Below are 22,664 nucleotides of genomic sequence, written 5' to 3'. Positions count from 1 at the left end.
TCAGGTTCAGAAGTGGACAACGAGGAAGAAACTAGCTCCTCCAGAAGTTACAGATACAAGTTAACCCTGGAAGATGTGGTTGACCTCCTGAAGGCTATCTACGAAACCTTAGAGATTGAGGAGGAAGAAGTTTGTTTAAGAATGACCTCATGTATCAGGGTCTTCATGCCAAGAAGAATAGGGTCTTTCCAGTCCACAGCTCCCTGGTTGATACCATTAAGCAGGAGTGGGAAAACCCTGAAAGGAAGCCCTTTTTTCAGTGAGTTTAAAAAGAAGATTTTCTTTCGACGAGGATGGGTCCCAGTCCAAGATTGGATGCCCCCATATCTAGAGTTTCCAAGAGGATGGATTTGGCATTTGAGGACATGGATGCCCTAAAGGATCCCATGGATAAGAGGGGAGATATCTTGCCCGCGTAGAGAATGAGAATCCTCATCTATTAGCCTTAAGCTGGCTCTGTCAGCCACCTGTGTAGCCAGAAACCTCAAGTGCTGGCTTACCCAGTACAGACTCACTTGGCAACAGGAACCTCCAGACAGCAGATCTTAAAATCCTTGCCTTTACTGTTTAAGGTGATAGGGTTTCTTGCGGATGCCTCAGCAGCATCATCGATGAAGCTAGCCGCAAGGACTTCGGCCTTGGTAAACTCAGCCAGGCAGGCCTTATACCTAAAAACCTGGGCAGGGGATTTGGCATCTAAGCTGCGTCTCTGTGCCTTGCCTTTTTCAGGTGACAACCTTTTTGGTCCGGGACTAGAGGAAGCTTTAGAGCATACAGCTGAAAAAAGAGAGCTTTTCCTGAGAGTAAAAAGAAATCTTACCCCAGGAAGGTTTTTCATCCAAAATCGCAGGTACAGCAGATTAAGGATGGTCAGCCCAAAAAACATTGGACAGGACATAAAAATAGGGGAAAAGAGGGGATTCTATTCAATCCTCCTCAAGGCCCCTCCAAGCCTCAATGACTTGAGCATCCCAATGGGAGGAAGACTGGGGACCTTTCTCCCTTAGTGGGCTTCAATCTCCCCAAACCCCTATATTTTAGGTCTAATAGAAAGGGGGTACGGGTTGGAGTTCGACTCCTGTCCCCTGCCAGATTTCTAGTAACCAATCTTCCCAAAGACCAAAACAGGGCACAAGCTCTGCATGGCCTAATTGGAGACTTGGTGGACCAGCAGGTCCTAGTTCAAGTCTCTCAGAGCGAGAAGGGAAAGGGATATTATTCCCACGTGTTTGTAGTGGGGAAGCCCTCGGGCAAGTTTTGCCTAATTTTAAACCTGCACCCCTTAAATTGATCACTGAGGTACAAGAACTTCAGGATGGAATCGATCTTCTCTGTAAAAAAATCCTTTCCCAAGAGTGTTTTATGGCCATGTTAGATCTGAGGGATGCGTATTTCCATATTTCCATTCGTCGAACTAGTCAGAAATATCTGAGAATAGTGGTAAATATGGGTTCACAGATCCTCCACTGGCAGTGTCGGGCTCTACCCTGTGGGCTAGCCTCAGTGCCAAGAATTTTTATGAAGGTGCTGGCAGAAGCCTTAGTTCCCCTAAGGATGAAGTCCATTACCATCATTTCTTATCTGGACAACCTTCTCTTTGTGGCCAAATCTCACCAGCAGTTGGAAGGTCTGCAGGTGGCTCAGGATTTCCTTCGGAGCCTGGGCTGGCTCATAAACAGGGACAAGTCATTTTTAACTCTCTCCCAGAGAGTGATCTAGCTGATATATAAGATCTCTTCAGTGGAGGAGATAATCTTCCTTCCTCGGGAAAATCTTCTCAAGATATATCAGACGCTGGCAGAGTTGCAATGCAATCTGTCAGTGTCAATAAGGAAGGTTTCAAGGGCAGTGGGTCTCATGATTTCATGTTTCCCGGTGGTCCCGTGGGCAAGACTAAAACAGCGGCCTCTTCAGGCTTATCTTCTGAAGATTTGGAATGGAGACAGGTCTACCTTGGATCTAGCAGTCCAGCTCCTGTCCAGGGTCAAGAGATCCCTGTGGTGGTGGCAGAAGGAAGTCAATCTGGCCAGGGGTCTCAAGTGGAACCAGCCTTCTCCACACATTACAACCGAGCAGTTATGGTTGGGCAGCCCATCTAGTCGATATGTCAGCAAGGGGTTGTGGTCTTGGAAGGAGTCTCAGAGATCCTTGAATCAGAGAGAACTTATAGCAGTCCAAAGGGCATTAGATGCCTTTGGAACTAAGCTATTGGACTGTCACCTACAAATCCGGTCAGACAATATGGCTACAGTGGTGTATATCAACAAGCAGGGGGGCACACAAAGCCCCTCTCTGCAGGAGATCCTGGCAGCATTCTATCCTGGGCCGAGCAAAATCTGCTTTCGGTTTCTGCCATTCATCTGAAAGGGTTACAAAACTCCCTAGTGGACTTCCTAAGTCGGCGGCCAGTCAGTCACAATGAATGGTCTCTCAACCAAGAGGTGTTTTCAAGCATAGCTCTCGTGGGGAATACCGGAGGCCGATCTTTTTGCTTCCCAGGAGAACAGGAAGATCAGTCAGTTATTTTCCCTAAATACAGTTATGTTCAAAATAATAGCAGTCAGACATCACTAACCGGATCAATCACTGTTTTTGGTAGAAATTATATTTCTACATGGCAAATAATTTCCTAGCAGGTGTAGTAGAGTGATAGAAATCCAACAGACCCAACAGTCATGACATGCATGCTGCTGATTCTGTGTCATTGAATCACTCATTGAAAGGGGCGTGTTCAAAATAATAGCAGTGTGGAGTTCTATTAGTGAGGTCATTCATTCTTTGAAAACCAGGTGGCAATTATTGCCCTTATTTAGGGAAGGAAGGCAGCAAATGTTGTACATGCTGGTTACAGTGCCTTTCTCTCTGAAATTCTGAGGAAAATGGGTCGTTCCAGATATTGTTCAGAAGAACAGCGTACCTTGATTAAAAAGTTGATTGGAGAGGGGAAAACATATAAAGAAGTGCAGAAAATGATCGGCTGCTCAGCTAAAATGATCGCAAATGCTTTAAAATGGCAACCAAAACCTGAAAGACGTGGAAGAAAGCGAAAAACTACCATTGGAATGGATAGAAGAATAGCCAAAATGGCGCGGACTCAGCCAACAATCAGCTCCAGGAAGATGAAAGAAGGTGTCAGGGCTCCCAGGTGTGACCAGAGGTGTGTGACTGACGCAGGGAAACGCAGACTTCAGATATGTGATAAACAATATAATTTATTAACACTAACAATACAAACATAAACGCAGTGCAATACTAAACATAATACAGTGCAAACAAACCAAACCAACCACCCACAGATAACAGTACATACAAGCAAGCGTCGTCAGGCAGGCCGGGTCAATATCAATTGGGCAGGTAGGTACAGGGGGAGCAAGCGGAGATTGGTCGGGGTCACAGGCCAGGTTCAGCAGGTAGCTAGCAGCGTAGTACAGAGGGTCAGGCAGAGGGATGGTCAGGGTCACAAGCCAGGGATCAGAACAGGTAGCAGGCAGCGTAGTACAGAGGGTCAGGCAGAGGGATGGTCAGACAAGCCAGGGATCAGAACAGGTAGCAGAGAATCAGACAGGAACAGAAAGCAGGAACAGGATACAGGGCCCAAGAGAAACACAACACCAAGGCAGAGTCTGCAAGTCTGGCCATCCCTTAAATACCCCAGCATAATCAGTTCCAGGTGTTAGCTGGCTGCAAAGTTGAGTCTCTGATTGCTGGGAGCATCCGCTGGCCAGCCCTGGTACTGCAGATCAAAAGGCAGGTGAGTCCCACCATTGCTGGCTAGTCCATTCCTGACAGAAGGTGTGACGTTCCCTGTGAGGACTGTTACAATTAGAAGACGCCGATGTGAAGCCAAGCTATCTGCAAGAAGTCCCCGCAAAGTCCCACTGTTGGGAAAAAGACGTGTGCTGAAGAGGTTACAATCTGCCAAAGAGCACATTGACCGGCCTAAAGAGAAATGGGGCAACATTTTGTGGACTGATGGAAGTAAGATTGTTCTTTTTGGGTCTAGTGGGCGGAGACAGTTTGTCAGACGACCCCCAAACACTGAATTCAAGCCACAGTACACTGTGAAGACAGTGAAGCATGATGGTGCAAGCATCATGATATGGGGATGTTTCTCATACTACGGTGTTGGGCCTATTTATCGCATACCAGGGATCATGGATCAGTTTGAATCCATCAGAATACTTGAAGAGGTCATGCTGCCTTATGCTGAAGAGGAAATGCCCTTGAAATGGGTGTTCCAACAAGACAACGACCCCAAACACACCAGTAAATGTGCAACATCTTGGTTCCAGACCAACAAGATGGACGTTATGGAGTGGCCAGCCCAATCCCCAGATCTTAATCCAATAGAAAACTTGTGGGGTGACATCAAAAATGCCGTTTCTGAGGCAAAACCAAGAAATAGAGAAGAACTGTGGAATGTGGTCCAATCATCCTGGGCTGGAATACCTGATCACAGGGGCCAGAAGTTGGGGTACTCCATGCAACACAGTTGTACAGCAGTTCTCAGAAACAGTGCGACTACAACCAAATATTCATGAAGTCATTCAAAGGAAAGCAAAATCTTCACACATTTCTCAGTTTATATAGTGAATGTTTGAGTTTGTAAAGAAGAATACAAACACTGCCATTTTTTTGAACCGTCTAATATTCACTTTTCTTCCATTTTTTTAGAGGAACAACACAAATTTGATGTATTTTTCTTCATGTTGTGATTTGGAATAGAATGTGTCGTGTTCCCAATGCATTTGTGTGGATGGAAATAAAAGCTATTAGAAGGATTTTCAGCTTTATTCACTTTTTTCAACACACTGCTATTATTTTGAACACAACTGGATGTGAGAGCAGGCCTTGGGGGTGGATGCCCTGACAAGCACACGGGATTTCAAACTCTCTTACACATTCACTCCAGTGAGACTGATTCCAGCAATTCTTTAGATGTTTCTGATAGAAAAGACAGATCTCATTCTGATAGCACCATTCTGGCTAAAGAGACCCTGGTTTTCTCTGCTGCAAAGCCTTATCTCAGCTCCCCCATTCCCACTTCCAGAGAGGGAGGATCTGATCTCACAAGGTCCTGTTCTACATCCTCAGATCAGAGCCTTGAAGTTGGCAGCATGGTTTCTGAAGAGCAACTCCTGAAAGCTCAGGGGTTTTCAGACACCATAATAAAAACTTTGGTAAACTGCTGTAAACCAGTAACCAGAGCTATTTATGTGAAGGTCTGGAAGAAATTCAACTCCTGGTTGTTAAGTAAACGGCGGGGCCTTCCAGACATTCCAGCAGTTTTAGATTTCTTTCAGGAAGGGGCAGATCAGGGGCTCTCGATCAGCATCTTAAAAGTGCAGGCATCGGCCCTCAATTAGGGAGCCCTACCTGACTGTTTTTGAAGACAGGGTTGTGCTCAAAAGAGATCCAGGTTTTCTTCCTAAAGTGTCCTACTCCTTTCATAGGTCTCAGGATATAGTCCTACTGACCTTCTATTCTTCTCCCGGCAGTAGGGAGGAAGAAAGATTGAATTTGTTTGATGTGAAAAGAAGCCTTATGGTCTATTTCAGTAGATCCCGAGAATTTAGAAATTCGGATTCCGTTTTTGTGCTTTTTGCAGGAACATGGAAAGGTTCCAGAGCACATAAATCCACCATAGCTAGGTGGATTAGGTTAGATATTATGGAAGCTTATAAATTATTACAGATTCCTCCCCCGTTTGTTAATGCACACTCAACCAGATCCTTATCAGCATCCTGGGCAGAGAGAGCCAATGCTTCACCAGAGGAGATATGTAAGGCGGCCACCTGGTCCAGGTTCTCTACCTTTGTGAAGCATTATCACCTGGATCTCCTATCAAGGAGAGGATGGAGGCCTGGAGGTCCGCCTTTAAGGCGTTGGGATTACATGTTTAGTGACCCAGAGGGAGGAGCTCTACGTCTTAAGTGGCTGTCCTGGAAGGCTCATAGAAAAGGAGTTACCGGTAAGCCTAACTCTGGTTTTTCCAGCCTTATGGTGTCAGTGGGCAATACTGGATTGACTATTGCAGCCAAAAAGGTTTTAGGAGACAGAAGTATCTAGGCCTTTTGTTGTTTCTGCTCTTTTGAAGTCTAGGAATTCTAAATTAGGGAGACTTCCTGCAGATCTTTACAATCATATTTTGTGTTTTGTTGACCTAAGAGGTTTCCTCCTTGTTTTGGTCCATGTCTTGGTTTCCTTCTTGGGGTGGGGGGTTAATGTGTGCCTGGCATTGTGTATAACCAAGAGTCAGATTTCAGCCTTGGCAGTCTTTTCTTTCAGTGGCTGATTGCATTACACTTTCTAGTTGCATGCGTTGGTACTAGATGTCATTCATGTTCTTGCAGTCAGCCTGTCATTGTTTCTATGGGATCTCTTTCTGTTAAGGACTGCTAAGGACACTTCCCTTTGGGCACAAGTTTTTGCAGGCTGCTGCATGAGGTTCTTTCCTATTTCTGGTTGTTTTTGGGACCTGTTGGCTTGTTGTCCTCCCCTCATGTTCTAGGTGGGACATCCCTGTTAGTAAGGAATGTAAAAGATGTTCTGTGTCCTGTGATGTGCAACAAAGAAAATGAAATTTTTTTGTTTACCTGTAAAATCCATTTCTTGGAGTCCCTCAGGAATCCCAGAGATCCGTCCCCTCCTGTTATGGGCTATGGCTTGCTACAAACCTTTCCTATGTGGGAGATCTGCTCTACAAGGGGACGTCCTGTCTATTGTTTGCCAATGTCCGATCACCTGTAGGTGGGCATAACAGTGTTAGGAAGGATTTATAAAGATGCTTCGTGTCCTGTGATGTATTCCAAGAAATGGATTTTACAGATCATTGATGCCATTTGTTACTAAGAGACAGGAATTGTTCATTGCTGAAGGAGCCCCTAGAAACCTTTGGAGGACCCCTGGCTGAGAAAGGCTGGACTAGGCACTCATATATTTCTGTCCCCCTTGGTGGGAGTGGAGGTGACCCCTCTATAAGGATCTACAGTCCATACACACCCAGCACAAGGCCGGGGTCACACTACCAGATGGTTCTCGGTGATGCAGAGTCAAGGTCCTACCTTTTCCCAGAGATTGTGCGACTTCATGTACTGGCGTCCATCTTGGGTTTCTTCAGAGCATGGTGGGAGTCTTTTATGCCTTCAGGTCTCTGAGGTCCATCCCCCAGAGGGGTGTGGCTGAGTACATATAAGCCTGTGATCCGCACATGATCTTTGCACTTGTGTCTTGTGTCGCTACTGCTCTGTGTATACTCTCGTGACTCTTCTGGTATCTGACTCGGCTTGTGACTAGACCATTCTCTGTGTTTTCCTTTGATCTGACCTTCCGTTGCTGAACCCGGCCCGTGACCTGTGATTCTTGTCTACTGTTCTGTACCGTTTTGTCCCGTTGTTGTCGACCCGGCCTGCCTGACTACGCTATTGTCATTCCTACCAGCTACACGCCATTGGTGGCAGCCATTACCGCAGCCGGGGTGTCTCAGGGGCCGCGACCTGGTTTCTGGCTGCGTCCATCCCCACCATCAGGGGCCCTGGTGAAGGGCAGCCTGGGACTTAGACTCTGCGCCCTGAGGGACTTCGGTCTGTTGGTGGTGGTTGTCATCAGTCAGTGCGTTTCCCTGTTACTAGGCCTACCTGTCTGTTCCACAGCCCTGCCCTGACATGCAGTTCCTCTGAGCTCCACAAGGTGGTGATCTCACCTCTACCCAGACAGGAAGTCTCTATGGAATACAAGCAGGAAGTGATGTTGGATACAGACAGGAAGTGATGTCAGGTACAGACAGGAAGTAGAGAGGAGACATTGCTGGAAGTGGCAGCAGAGGAGGTAATAAGATGTTATGTTCTATTTACACCCAGTAACCCCCCCCCCCCCCTGTAATATCTGTTCTCTTCCTTGATAGTCATGTCCGTCCTCTTCCTCCATAGTCATGTCCGTCCTCTTCCTCCATAGTCACTGTGACGTCTTTTATCTCCAGCAGATGATGATACACACATATATAGTGTGGGAACCCAGATTAACCCCTTCAGGGGCAGAACATTCCCCCACTTCCGGGGCCGGAACATTCTCCTCATTGTGGAGAGGTGTCAACTTCTCACCTCATCAGTCTATACTAGCAGATTTTATGACTTTAATTAGTGGCGGGGGATGGGGGGATATTTAGGGGGATTGAAATATCTATGTCTTTGTTTCATAAGATTCAAATAGGAGGAAAGAGAGAAAAATGTAATTTGTAGTAAATGTCCTGAACACAATGGACACGTCCTCCACTCACTCTGATGGGAATACATTAGACCTTGTTTTCTCCCATCTTTGTACTCCCTACAACCTCACAAACACCCCCTTTCCTCTCTCTGATCCCAATCTCATCACCTTCACAGTCTCCTCGTCTTCAAACACCTATCCCTCCAAGCAGCCAACAATTACCCGCAGAAACCTTCACAACTTGAACCCGGCTCCTTTCCACTCTGCAACTGACCAACTCTATGACAGAATCTCTCCCCTGTCCTGCCCTGACCTGGCCACTGCTGTCTACAACAGTTCACTGTCATCCACATTAGACTCACTTGTTCCTCTAACAACACGAAGCATCAGGCCCGACCATTACATCCGTGGCAGACTGACCACACTGGACATCTTAAGAGACATAGTCTTGCGCTGGAGCGATTGTGGTGTAAAACCAAATCCCAGCAAGCATTCACCCGATATAAATCTACTTTCTTCACATACAATTCCTCCCTCCATGCTGCCAAATAAGCCTACTTTGTCACTCTCATTAATACCTTGTCATCCAGTCCTCGTCGTCTCCCCTCCACTTTTAACTCTCTACTTTCTCCACCTCCACCCAGCACCTCACTCACTGCTCATGAGATTACAAATCATTTCAAAAACAAGATTGATGCAATTTGTAGGGGCATCACCACTGCATAGACATCCATCCCACTTAGCATACCTTATACTAAACCTCCCTCAACACTTTCCTCTTCTGACCTTATTACTACCAAAGAGGTCACTAAGGTTTTCTCAGAAGCCCATCTCACTACCTGCCCCCTGGATCCTGTCCCCTCACAACTACTACGGTCACCCTCTTCTTCCATCCTATGCTCCCTCACTCACATCTTCAATCTTTCCCTCTCTAAAGGTGGCTTCCCCTCCCATCTAAAGCATGTGCATATCCACTCCCATATCCACTCTCATCCACTGTACATCTGTACCGGGTGGGACACGCCAAGTATAGATGTACAGAAACCTCACAGAGCACCCCCCACAGCTCCTCCTCCCAATGTCCTTCCAACCAGAGTCAGAGAATCCTATGACATCACACTGACCTCACAGCTCCTCCTCCCAATGTCCCTCCATCCAGAGTCAGAGAATCCTATGACATCACAATGACCTCACAGCTCCTCCTCCCAATGTCCTTTCAACCAGAGTCAGTATCCTATGACATCATACTGATCTCAGCTCCTCCTCCCAATGTCCCTCCATCCAGATTCAGAGAACCCTATGACATCACACTGATCTCACAGCTTCTACTCCTTCCAATATCCCTCCATCCAGAGTCAGAGTATACTATGACATCACACCAACCTCACAGTTCCTCCTCCCAATGTCCCTCCATCCAGAGTCAGAGGATCTTATGACATCACACTGACCTCACAGCTCCTCCTCCCAATGTCCCTCCATCCAGCTCTTTTTTCTTTTTTCAGTGCTCCTAGGATGTGGGCGGACCCTTTACATCCTCACAACCAAAGCAGAACTGTTGATCCTTCATTTTATGTAATGATGTCAGAATTCCTTATACCTCAGCCTGAAGTGGAGCTTTACTAAAACAGACCTGACCGGAGAGGTGAGGAGGATTCTGGGAATATCATTTGATGTGACTATTTGTGTTCAGATGTAGAGTTTTCCTCCTGTGAAGTCTGGAGATCATATGACATCACATTGCCTCCACCTCCCTCCCTGATAGAAGAGAGAAAGAAGAAGAAGATTCTAGAAGTCACCAGAGAGATCACTGAGCTGCTGACAGGAGAGGTGAGCGGTGCCGGGAATTCTGGGACATTCTCCAGTAACAGACAAGGGATGTGTCTGGATGGTGACTGTATCATTGTGTGTGTCAGGTTCCTATAAGGTGTCAGGGTGTCACTGTCTATTTCTCCATGGAGGAGTGGGAGTATTTAGAAGGACACAAGGATCTCTACAAGGACGTCATGATGGACAATCAGCCGCCCCTCACATCACCGGGTAAGAGGAGACTTTATTGTAAAGGAGAGAGCAGTACGGAGGATCCACCTAGATCCCCCATCATCTGATAAACACATAGAAACAATGGATTCAGTCAGTGTGTGTGTTTCCTACAGATGGATCCAGTCATGGGAACCCACCAGAGAGATGTCCCCATCCTCTGTATTCCCGGGATTCCACACAGGAAGGTCACACCATCCCTCACCATCATCAGGTAGATGATGACAATTATTGGTAGTTGTGATTTATACACAGCATGTTTGTTACAATGAATGTTTTATTATATCTTTCAGAGTGGAATCCTCGGGGATGATAATATTGATGTTAAAGAAGAGTATAAAGAGGAGGATGAGGAGTATGGAGTGATGGAGGAGTTTTCAGAAGGACACAAGGATATGATGGAGCCACCTAATACCAGGAACCCACCAGAGAGATGTCCCCGTCCTCTGTATTCCTGGGATTCCACACAGGAAGGTCACACCATCCCTCACTATCATCAGGTAGATGAGAAACAATCACTGATAGTATGATTAGGATCTGTACATTAGAAAAAAATTTAAAAAGCGAGCGCTATCCAGTCAGCAGCTAAGCACTCAAGGTAACCAACATAAACCTTACAATAGAATAAATAATTATATTATTATATAAAAAAAAATTTTAGAACAAAAAATGGACATCGGAAGGATTTGGCAAAAGATCCGATGAGTGTTAACGAATGTACTAAGACTGAAATCACATATGATATGAATATAACAGTATTGTAAGAATAATACATAAGAATTAAAATATTTATGCTAAAAGCACACATTAAAAAATGTTCAAATGAAATTAACTATTATCGATAAAACAAATAACATCTAACTCAATATTGAGTCCTGCCGGGTGCAGGGTACCTAACTCGTAAATTTGTTTGGTCTCCAGTTGGGATACTGCCCGAGTCTTCTATGTCCCTCTCCAGTGCGGGATGATAGTATCTATCCCTATGAACATAAGTGAGGAGGGATCTCTCTTCTGATATCACCTATAATGTAAGGAGAGGGAATGCTCCTTATATCCTTTTTTAATTTTATAAATGTGCTCCGGAGACGGTCCCTCAACCTTCTCGTGGTACGACCCACATACTGTTTTGGAGCATTCTAAAAGACTACATATTTCCTATTACAGCTGATGAATTTGTCTATATTATATGTCCTATTAGTTTGATTAGAAAGATATCTGGTTATTATTTTCTTTCTAGTATCATTAGGATCTGTACATTATCTGCATTGTTACCATTGATGGCATTTTTATTATATATTCAGAGTGGAAACCTGAGAGATCCTAAAGTTGAGGTTAAAGAAGAGATAAAAGAGGAGGAGGATGAGGATGGGGGGATGGAGGAGTCAGACCTTCTAAGAGAACACAAAGATCTGTACCAGGACACCATGGTGGAGGCATCCAGCTACAGGAACCCACCAGAGAGATGTCCCCGTCCTCTGTATTCCCGGGATTCCACACAGGAAGGTCACACCATCCCTCACCATCATCAGGTAGATGATGACAATTATTGGTAGTTGTGATTTATACACAGCATGTTTGTTACAATGAATGTTTTATTATATCTTTCAGAGCGGAATCCTCGGGGATGATAATATTGATGTTAAAGAAGAGTATAAAGAGGAGGATGAGGAGTATGGAGTGATGGAGGAGTTTTCAGAAGGACACAAGGATATGATGGAGCCACCTAATACCAGGAACCCCCCAGAGAGATGTCCCCGTCCTCTGTATTCCCGGGATTCCACACAGGGAGGTCACACCATCCCTCACTATTACAAGGTTGGTGGGATGGAGAATCTAGAACATGAACTTGTGGAGACAAAGTGTGGATTTTGTGTGTGATGTCACAATCATAAATCTTATATTTTACAGATGATATTCTCTCTCATTTCCTTGATTTAGAGTGGAGATCCAATCGATATAGAATTTGAGGGTAAAGCAGAAGAAGAAGAGGCGTATGTGAGGGATGATCAGCAGTCTATGGAGGAGGATGGAATAACGGGGACATTTATAGAGGAGGACACTCCTACAGAGATCAGCACAGGTGGGTCATGAACACTAAATCCATTCCTCCACCCATACTGCTCACTGATTGGTCCAGAGTAGGGCGGGGACTGGGTGATATCAGCCTGTAATCCCCTGGTCACTTTCCTGAGCTGTGTTCCCCGTCCTGTATTCCTGGATTTCTCTCGGATAATCTTCCTTCTCTGTGCTGCAGACACAATTTATGTCTCTAGACTGGATTTATGGAGGTTCTGGGGTTCAGCTGGCAGCAAAATGTTTTTCAGCACAGGCAATACTAGACCGAGGCACCTGGGGTGTGTGTCTTGGGTGTTCTTCCCCATGCCTAGATCTAGTAAGATCTCTGACAGAACAATTCTCCCAGGGGACCTTCTCTGTTATCTGCTGGCTGTGCCGGGTGGAGGGATATGTCTGTATAATCTCAGACCCAAGTCACTGAGTGCAGTCTCAGGAGATGGGAGGCAGCGGTGGGGGATCTCTGCAACTTGTCTACAGTAAACATTTAAGCTTCCATTCATTAATGAATACCGATATTATGAGTCCTGACCCTTCCAATGTGTTATTTAAATTGTACATTACATACTCCTGACCCCTGCACTATATACTCTTTGTTGTACATTACATACTCCTGACCCCTGCACTATATACTCTATGTTGTACATTACATACTCCTGACCCCTGCACTATATACTCTTTGTTGTACATTACATACTCCTGACCCCTGCACTATATACTCTTTGTTGTACATTACATACTCCTGACCCCTGCACTATATACTCTATGTTGTACATTCCATACTCCTGACCCCTGCACTATATACTCTATGTTGTACATTACATACTCCTGACCCCTGCACTATATACTCTATGTTGTACATTACATACTCCTGACCCCTGCACTATATACTCTATGTTGTACATTACATACTCCTGACCCCTGCACTATATACTCTATGTTGTAGATTACATACTCCTGACCCCTGCACTATATACTCTATGCTGTACATTACATACTCCTGACCCCTGCACTATATACTCTATGTTGTACATTACATACTCCTGACCCCTGCACTATATACTCCATGTTGTACATTACATACTCCTGACCCCTGCACTATATACTCTATGTTGTACATTACATACTCCTGACTTCTGCTCTCCCCCTCCCCCCACTGCTATATACAGTGAGGAACAGAAGTATTTGAACAATCTGTGATTTTGCAAGTTCTCCCACTTTTCCATCATGGAGGGTCTGACATTCACATTGTAGGTGTATTCCTACTCTGAGAGACAGAATTAAAAAAAAAAAATTCAGGAAATCCCATTGTATGATTTGTAAAGAATGTATTTGTCTCGCACGGCTGAACAGAAGTATTTGAACCCCTGAGAAGATCCGTGTTAATATTTGGTACAGAAGCCTTTGTCTGCAATTACAGAGGTCAGACGTTTCCTGTAGTCCTTGGCCAGGTTTGCACTGCAACAGGGATTTTGGCCGACTCCCCCACACCGATCTCCTCTAGATCTGTCAGGTTTCGGGGCTGTCGCTGAGCAACACGGAGTTTCAGCTCCCTCCAGAGATGTTCTATTGGATTTAGATGTGGAGACTGGCTAGGCCACTCCAGAACCTTGATATGCTTCTTACGGAGCCACTCCTTGGTTCTCCTGGCTGTGTGCTTCATGTCGTTGTCATGTTGGAAGACCAAGCCACGACCCGTCTTCAATGCTCTGACTGAGGGAAGGAGGTTGTTGCTCAAAATCTCACAATAAATGGCCCCATTCATCCTCTCCTTAATACAGGGCAGTCGTCCTGTCCCCTTCGCAGAAAAGCACCCCCAAAGCTTGATGTTACCACCCCCATGCTTCACAGTAGGGATGGTGTTCTTGGGATTAAACTCATCCTTCTTTTTCCTCCAAACACGATGAGTGAAGTTTAGACCAAAAAGTTCTACTTTGGTCTCATCTGACCACATGACTTTCTCCCATGCCTCCTCTGGATCATCCAGATGGTCATTGGCAAACTTCAGACGGGCCTGGACATGTGATGACTGGAGCAGGGGAACCTTCAGACGGGCCTGGACATGTGATGACTTGAGCAGGGGAACCTTCAGACGGGCCTGGACATGTGATGACTGGAGCAGGGGAACCTTCAGACGGGCCTGGACATGTGATGACTTGAGCAGGGGAACCTTCAGACGGGCCTGGACATGTGATGACTTGAGCAGGGGAACCTTCCGTGCAATGCATGATTGGAAACCATGACATCGTAGTGTTCTACCGACAGTGACCTTTGAAACTGTGGTCCCAGCTCTCTCCATGTCATTGACCAGCTCCTCCCTTGTAGTTCTGGGCTGATTCCTCACCTTTCTTATCATCAGTGATACCCCACGAGGTGACATCTTGCATGGAGCCCCAGTCCGAGGGAGACTGACAGTCGTCTTTAGCCTCTTCCATTTTCTAACAATTGCTCCAACAGTTGATTTATTTTCACCAAGCTGCTTGGCAATTGCCCCGTAGCCCTTTCCAGCCTTGTGGAGGTCCACAATTTTGTCTCTGGTGTCTTTTGATAGCTCTTTGGTCTTGCCCATGGTAGTAGTTGGCATCTGACTGACTGTGGGGTGGACAGGTGTCTTTAAAGAGCTCAGACACGTGCTACTAAGTTAGATGAATGAGTGGAGTAGAGGTGGGCTTTTTAAAGGCACAGTAACAGGTCTTTGAGAGCCAAAATTCTTGCTGTTTCTTATGTGTTCAAATACTTCTGTTCAGCCGTGCGAGACAAATACATTCTCTAAAAATCATACAATGTGATTTCCTGAATTTTTTTTTTAATTCTGTCTCTCAGAGTGGGAATGCACCTACAATGTGAATGTCAGACCCCTCCATGATTTCTAAGTGGGAAAACTTGCAAAATCGCAGGGTGTTCAAATACTTCTGTTCCTCACTGTATACACATAATATGGATTCTCTTTTGTTACACCCATTTCCTCCCAGCTGGACATTTTATATCGGATGATGTGATTGGAGCACAGACTTTTACATGGGGATAATAATGTGATAACATTCCTCCAACTTTGGACCCTTAAACAGAAAGTGATAATGAGGGAGGAGTCAATACCCCAATGATGGTGGTCTTCAGGATCAGTCCAGTCTTCATCTTGGTTGTTCTCCCCCCAGCCTCACTCTCTGACCTCTGGTGGGGCTCACCCCCGCTGTTCTTCATGACTAAATCATGGACTAAATAAGGAAGTGCAGTACTTCTTGTGTTGGGAAGATGGCGATGAGTGATAGAGGGGTGGGGACCCTCGTCCTATAATCCCCTCATCACTGCCCTCCTATAAAAGACAGTTCTGGTTGTTTCCTCACTCTCTGACTAAGGTCCATGAATAAAGAAATGACCTGGTAGGAGATCAGAGGAGCCATTTCCTAGTTCCCTTGAGGGTGGAATTGTAAGCTCCTCGGTGACCAAGCTACCTGATGTGGGCGGAGTCCTGGTTTGGGGGAACCAATCAGCTCCTGTCTCGTAATCCTCTTTGTGTTTGTATTTTAGTCCATGGCCAGGAGATGAGGAAAACCTCAGAGGATTGTCTCACTTTGTCTCCAGACTGGAAAGTAGAAGATGAGGACATCACACAGTATAGTCCAGGAGAAAACCCGGCTCCTTCCAATGTCCATCCGGCACCACCCAGTGTAGATGGACCATCAGATTCCTCGTATCCTGAGGAACCTCAGACTGTGCGGGACCCGGCCAGCCTTCCAACAGAGAAGAGGTTCTCCTGTACTGAGTGCGGGAAGGGTTTCCGTTATAAATACAATCTTAATGTGCATAAAAGATGTCACACGGGGGAGAAGCCATATTCCTGTCCTGAGTGCGGGAAATGTTTTGTACAAAAATTTGAACTTGTCAGACATGAAAGGTCCCACACGGGGGAAAAGCCGTATTCCTGTCTTGAGTGTGGAAAATGTTTTTCAGAAAGGTCCAGTCTTTACACACATCAGAGACTGCATACGGGTGAAAAGCCATATTGCTGTTCTGAGTGCGGAAAATGTTTTTCACAGAAGTGCAATCTTTATACGCATCAGAAATCTCACACAAGGGACAAGCCGTATTCCTGTCCTGAGTGCGGGAAATGTTTTTCACTAAATGCCAATCTTTACAGACATCAGAGATGTCACACAGGAGAGAAACCTTATTCATGTCCTGAGTGCGGGGAATGCTTTTCACGGAAGTCTCATCTTGACGCACATCAGAGCTCTCACACGGGGGAAAAGCCACTTTCTTGTTCTGAGTGTGGTAAATGTTTTGTATACAAATCAGGACTTGTTATACATCAGAGATCTCACACGGGGGAGAAGCCGTATTCCTGTCCTGAGTGCGGGAAATGTTTTACAGTGAAGTCTCATCTTTCCAGACATCAGAGATCTCACACAGGGAGAAGCCACTTTTCTGTCCTGTATGAGGGAAATGTTCCTCACTGAAGTCCTGTCTTCCTGTACATCAGGAGTCCCACACAACTCTGGAGGTATATTAGTGCCTTGAGTGCGGGAAATGTCTTCTAGATGAATGTTGCTGGACATCCCAGCTCTCATGTGGGGAAGAAGCACACCCTGATATACACCTCAGATATACTCCATGGCTGATCTTCATCATGGAAGAAACAGTCCATAAGGAGATCAGAGGCCCCCAAAGACATAGATGAAGTGTGGGACTGGGTTGGCCATTGATATCAGGAGAAGAATATAAATGGAGTGTGAAATGCTCTGTAATGATGGAAAACATTCCCCCGGCTCAGCAAATCTCCTAATGACATCGGTGTTTTAGCCCCATTCACAGAGAAGGAATGGACAGGAGATACAATCTCTCATACAGACAGAATGGTCATGTGACTTTATAAAGAGGAACACCAGAAAATCACATCAATCAAATCTTCCAATGTGTTCTGTGTAATCTGCGTACACATGGGGGAGGGGCAGACCTGGGGGCATCCAGTGAGAACACAGAGGGGGGCTGGCTTACCATGGTAGGCAGGAAGCATCATAGACCCGAGCACCAGCATGTCCATCGGCTGCCATAAACAAGGGAGCTGGCCCAGCACTGAACTCCTGGGAAGACTTACCTGACGCCACTTTCCTGCTCCACTTTCCATCCAGCCAGTGATGGTCCTGCCGCCATTTGTTTTATTATTGGTGTATACTCTGATCAGCAGGAATCATTTCTCCTGAAGAAGTGAGCGCTGCATCACGAAACGCGTAGAGATGGATGACGCTGCTGGATCCTCCTTATGGTGCTCAGAATTCTGTCCCACGGTGATTGTTGTCCAGGAATTGTCCATTGATGGACTTTGTGAGAGATTTCATGGCCTTGTACACCTGCTGGGAGGGTTTTATGATTTCTACGCTGATTGGGAAGAAAACATTGGAAGATCTTTATTGATGTTTTTCTGGAGTTCCTCTTTATAAAGTCCCATGAGTCCCATTGTGTCTGTATGAGAGATTTCATCTAGGGTAAGGACTGACCTACACCCCATCCATGCACACTTACCTCTCCGGATCTGCTAAGGAATGGACATGCACTTTCACCAGGTGAATGGTTCTACACATTCTATGAATAGACCCCCAAATGTCAGGAGACGTTTCTATAAAGACGGGAAGTATGGAGCAGAGAAATGAAGAGACCTCCCAGCAATGTTATTGTAATGTACACCAATAATAATGACTCCGCCCCCACATTCCAGACAAGGGATCTTCCTGACCAATCCAATTTCTTCCTTTACTATTTCCTGATTTTGTTTTGCAATCCTGTTGAAAGTGAAATTATAATAAAAATGTATTGATTGAAAAACAAAATGGTGTGTGTGCAATGATGACAAAGCTGTGTATCCAGAAACGGCTGGTCGGTGACACTTCCATATACAGCCCAATGAAGTGACAAGGAAGCCCTAGAACCCTTTGGAGGAACCCTGGCTGAGAAAGGCTGGACTAGGAAGTCACATATCTCTGCCCCCCTTGCAGGGTTCCCAACCCTCCGTGACTTTTATTACTGACACGACATGAAATAGAATAGAATGGATAGATAATGTGAACATTGTAGTCAATGGAAGGTGATGAAGGGACGGGCAGAATCAAGCTCCTTGATAGTAGAGGCAGACCCGATCAGTCCTCATGGGGGTCACATACATGTATAATAGACCCTTGTGGTGTCATGGAGGACAATCCTCAGGTATCCTCATATGTAGATGATAGTCACTGAGATATCAGATAAAGCCACACGCTGCTATCTCACACTTGGCACAAAGACAGCCAGTAGATGGATGTAAAGAGATGACGGAACGGGGCACTTGTAGAGTCAAAGGAGGCAGCGGTCACCATTCACTTTCAGCACAGGAGAGTCCCTCAATCCTCAGTGAGGTCATATACATACATGGCAGACCCATATAGATCCCATAGGGGGTAATCCACGTAGTCATCCACGGATAATTGTGGTAATAGCAGTGTTGCCAGTATATGGATGGCGGGTTATAATGACAGGATAGATAGTGCAGTAAGCAGTGGGTGAGCAGAAATATGAGACTGATAGAGCCCTGTGTGCCAGCGATAGGAACAAGAACATCAGACAGGTGGAGCTCAGCCCAGCAATTTCCATGAATGGGGACTCCCGCAGTGTATTAGTGCCTTAGTCCAAAAAGCAGAGTCCGCTCACCCATCCAAGTGCCGTTTGCTAATGCATTGTCCTCCCGCTGCATAGTGGAAGTGTAGAGGCACGCCGTGTAATCATCTGTGGATGAGGAGGTCTGCAAAGAGGTCTAGTGTGTCCAGAGTGGTGTGGCCAGGTGGTGAGGCCGTGTGGAGAGTCCTGGATGCCGGGGATGCGGGCGTCATGATGTTGTGACGTCAACGTGTTTCATCCACTGAGTCACGTGAGCTTCTTCAGCCCACAGCACACCGGACACACTAGACCTCTTTGCAGACCTAATCATCCACGGATGACTACACGGCGTACCTCTACACTTCCACTATGCAGCGGGAAGATAATGTATTAGTAAACAGCACTTGGATGGGAAGCAGAAGGAGCCAAGAGAGGATGGGGAGAAGTAGGAACCTAGAGAGGGTGGGGAGGTGAAGAAGCCTAGAAAGGACGAAGAGGAGAAGGAGCCTAGAGATGACGAGGAGGAGAAGGAGCCTAGAGAGGGAAGGGAGCCTAGAGAGGATGGGGAAGGGATGGAGCCAAGAGAGGATGGGGAAGGGATGGAGCCAAGAGAGGATGGGGAGGGGAAGGAGCCAAAAGAGGATTAGAAAGGAGAAAGAGCCTAGAGAGAATGGGGAGGAGAAGGAGCCTAGAGAGAATGGGGAGGAGAAGGAGCCTAGAGAGGATGGGAGGGGGGTAGAAACCTAAGGAGAATCGGAGAGAAGGGTGGAAAAGGAAGGGAAGGAAAGTATAGAGGATGGAGAAGAAGCCTAGAAAGGATGGGGAGGGGACAGAAGCCTAGAGAGGATGGGAAGGGGAAGGAGCCTAACGAGGATGAGGAGTGAAAGAAGCCTAGCCTCCCCAGCGGTATTCCTGAGTGTAGCTCGGGGTAAAATTTCAGTATCAAGAGAGGTAACCCCGAGCTACACTCGGGCTTACCATGCAGCGTTGTTCAGGGATTCCCTGCAGTACTTACCTTGTCCTTCGCTCCCACGAAGTGTCCCCTGCAGCATCTCCGGCCATCTCCTCCGGCCGATACCGGCATCCGGCTTCCGTGTTCCTGTCACTGTGACGTCGGGATGTACGGGTGCCGGAACCGGCGGCAAATTTAAAACATTTTTTTGCAAACAAATATTACATAGTAAAACATTGCTGTTTCAAACCATTTCACATACATTTTGTCCCGAGTGCTTTGTCCGGCGTCCTGCCTGCATTTTTACTCTTCATTCTGCCTGGAAACAGAAACGTCCATGGCTTCCAAAAGTGTCCCTTTAGGTCAGACGCGGTTTTAGACCGGCTAGAGAACAGCGATAGTAAATCAGAACCACTTGCAGAATTGAGTGATAATGATTTGTGTGGGAAATTCCTCATCAGACACTGAAAACGATTCTGCGACTGAGCTCAGCGATGTGTGAACTTGGCGCTATATTTCCAATATCAGTGTTTTTGGTTTGATTATATTATTGAATTGCATTTATTATTATATTATTATTTTTTAGGAGTATTTATTAAATTATAATTTATGATTTCGTGTTTCAAGTTTTATCATACCCGGGATGTTTACTAGACTCTTGTTCAGACAGATTTCAGTGAGTTATTCCTAAAAATTACAGGCCTTCCATAAAAAAACAACATATTTCCATGCAAAATAATGGTACCACTTTCAGCACAAAAAATCTGAAATAATCAGACGGCCAGGGAGGTTAGAGATGATGGAGAGGAGAAGGAGTCTAGATAAGATGAGGAGGAGAAGGAGTCTAGATAAGATGAGGAGGGGAAGGAGCCTAGATAAGATGGGGAGGAGAAGGAGTCTAGATAAGATGGGGAGGGGAAGGAGCCTAGAGAGGATGGGGAGGAGAAGGAGTCTAGATAAGATGAGGAGGGGAAGGAGTCTAGATAAGATGGGGAGGAGAAGGAGTCTAGATAAGATGAGGAGGGGAAGGAGCCTAGATAAGATGGGGAGGAGAAGGAGTCTAGATAAGATGAGGAGGGGAAGGAGCCTAGATAAGATGGGGAGGGGAAGGAGCCTAGATAAGATGGGGAGGGGAAGGAGCCTAGATAAGATGGGGAGGGAATGGAGCCTAGGGGGAATGGGAGCCTAGAAAGGCTGGGGAGTAATAGGAGCCTAGAGAGGATGGGGAGGGGAAGGAGCCTAGAGAGGATGGGGAGGGGAAGGAACCTAGAGAGGATGGGAAAGAGGATGGAGCCTAGAGAGTATGAGTAGGGGAAGGAGCCTAGAAAGGAAGAAGCCTAGAGAGGATGGGAAGGAGCCTAAAGAGGATAGGTAGGAGAAGGAGCATAGAGAGGATAGGAAGGAGGAGCCTATAGAGGATGGAGTGGGGAAGAAGCCTAGACAGCATGGAGAGGGGAATGAGCCTAATGAGGATGAGGAGTGGAAGAAGCCTAGAGAGGATAGGGGGAGGGGAAGGAGCCTAGAGAGCATGAGAAAGGGAAGAAGCATAGAGATAATGGAGAGTGAAGGGAACCTAGAGAAATTGTAGGCAATTGAGCCTAGAGAGTCTGGGGAGGGAAAGGAGCATAGAAAGGATGGGGTGGGGAAGGACCATGCAGAGGATGGGAGGAGAATACATTTGAGTAGGTTTCTGGCACTACAGACTCCATGCAGTCATCTCTGGCTTTCAATACTTGCCATTGTCCTCACAGTGTTCATTTTCTACAAACACCAACCCATAGGTGCCTCCCTCCCAGGAATACAGAACACATTTTCTCAGATGATCCCAGTATTGGACCCATTTAGTATGCTGGACATGAAAGTATTCTGCATCCAACCTTCTGGAAAAGACAAACATATTTCCTCCCCCATCCCTTCACTGGGTTGTTTTACAGAAGAACTAAAGGCATTGATTTTCTGGAGAGTGGAGAGGGATTAGACCTCCTGTTGGTTTCTATTGCTGCCTCGGCCTCCTTTAGGGAGATTCAGCCTCTCTATTTGTCCTGTTTACAATTATTACCGAAAGTGATATAAAATCCTGAGATTTGGGGTGTCACCAGAACAGGATCAGGAAGAGGACTCCCTATGACACCATTGTATGTAGGGGGCTCTGCAACTAGATTTCACACCATCCTATATAGGGGCAGCTTTCCAAATATATTATTACACACTGTACAGTATTCTCTCTCCGCCCTCTACATTGTAACCCCCCCGGGACACCCCCTATGTGTACATCTGGAGGTCATCTTTCCAGAATCATTCCAATGATAAAACACCACCAGATTAATACAACACATGTACTGGTGGTCCAATCAGAACCCTCCAGGCCCCAGCAGTGCACACCCCCAGATTAATATGACACATGCACTGGTGGTCCAATCAGAACCCTCCAGGCCCCAGCAGTGCACACCCCCAGATTAATATGACACATGCACTGGTGGTCCAATCAGAACCCTCCAGGCCCCAGCAGTGCACACCCCCAGATTAATATGACACATGTACTGGTGGTCCAATCAGAACCCTCCAGGCCCCAGCAGTGCACACCCCCAGATTAATATGACACATGTACTGGTGGTCCAATCAGAACCCTCCTGGCCCCAGCAGTGCACACCCCCAGATTAATACAACACATTTACTGGTGATCCAATCAGAACCCTCCAGGCCCCAGCAGTGCACACCCCCAGATTAATACAACACGTGTACTGGTGGTCCAATCAGAACCCTCCAGGCCCCA

At 46.2% G+C, this 22,664-nt stretch overlaps 1 protein-coding gene across 1 annotated transcript in view; it reads left to right on the top strand.

Annotated features, from left to right (window-relative positions):
* Window positions 1-10,102: 10,102 nt before the first annotated feature.
* The window catches only part of LOC149441634 (uncharacterized), a 64,952-nt gene continuing 52,390 nt past the window's right edge, over window positions 10,103-22,664 (top strand). Inside the window, exons 1-3 of the mRNA XM_089657125.1 lie at window positions 10,103-10,242; window positions 10,359-10,444; window positions 15,807-16,742. Coding sequence (XP_089513251.1) covers window positions 10,158-10,242; window positions 10,359-10,444; window positions 15,807-16,742 — 1,107 coding nt within the window. The 5' untranslated portion in view covers window positions 10,103-10,157. The remainder of the gene's footprint in view (window positions 10,243-10,358; window positions 10,445-15,806; window positions 16,743-22,664) is intronic.

The sequence above is a fragment of the Staurois parvus genome, unplaced genomic scaffold (assembly GCF_062004578.1).
Source record: "Staurois parvus isolate SC_StPar_1 unplaced genomic scaffold, SC_StPar_1.0 ptg000965l, whole genome shotgun sequence".
NCBI classification, from domain to species: domain Eukaryota; kingdom Metazoa; phylum Chordata; class Amphibia; order Anura; family Ranidae; genus Staurois; species Staurois parvus.
This window is presented reverse-complemented; position numbering and strand designations above follow the sequence as displayed.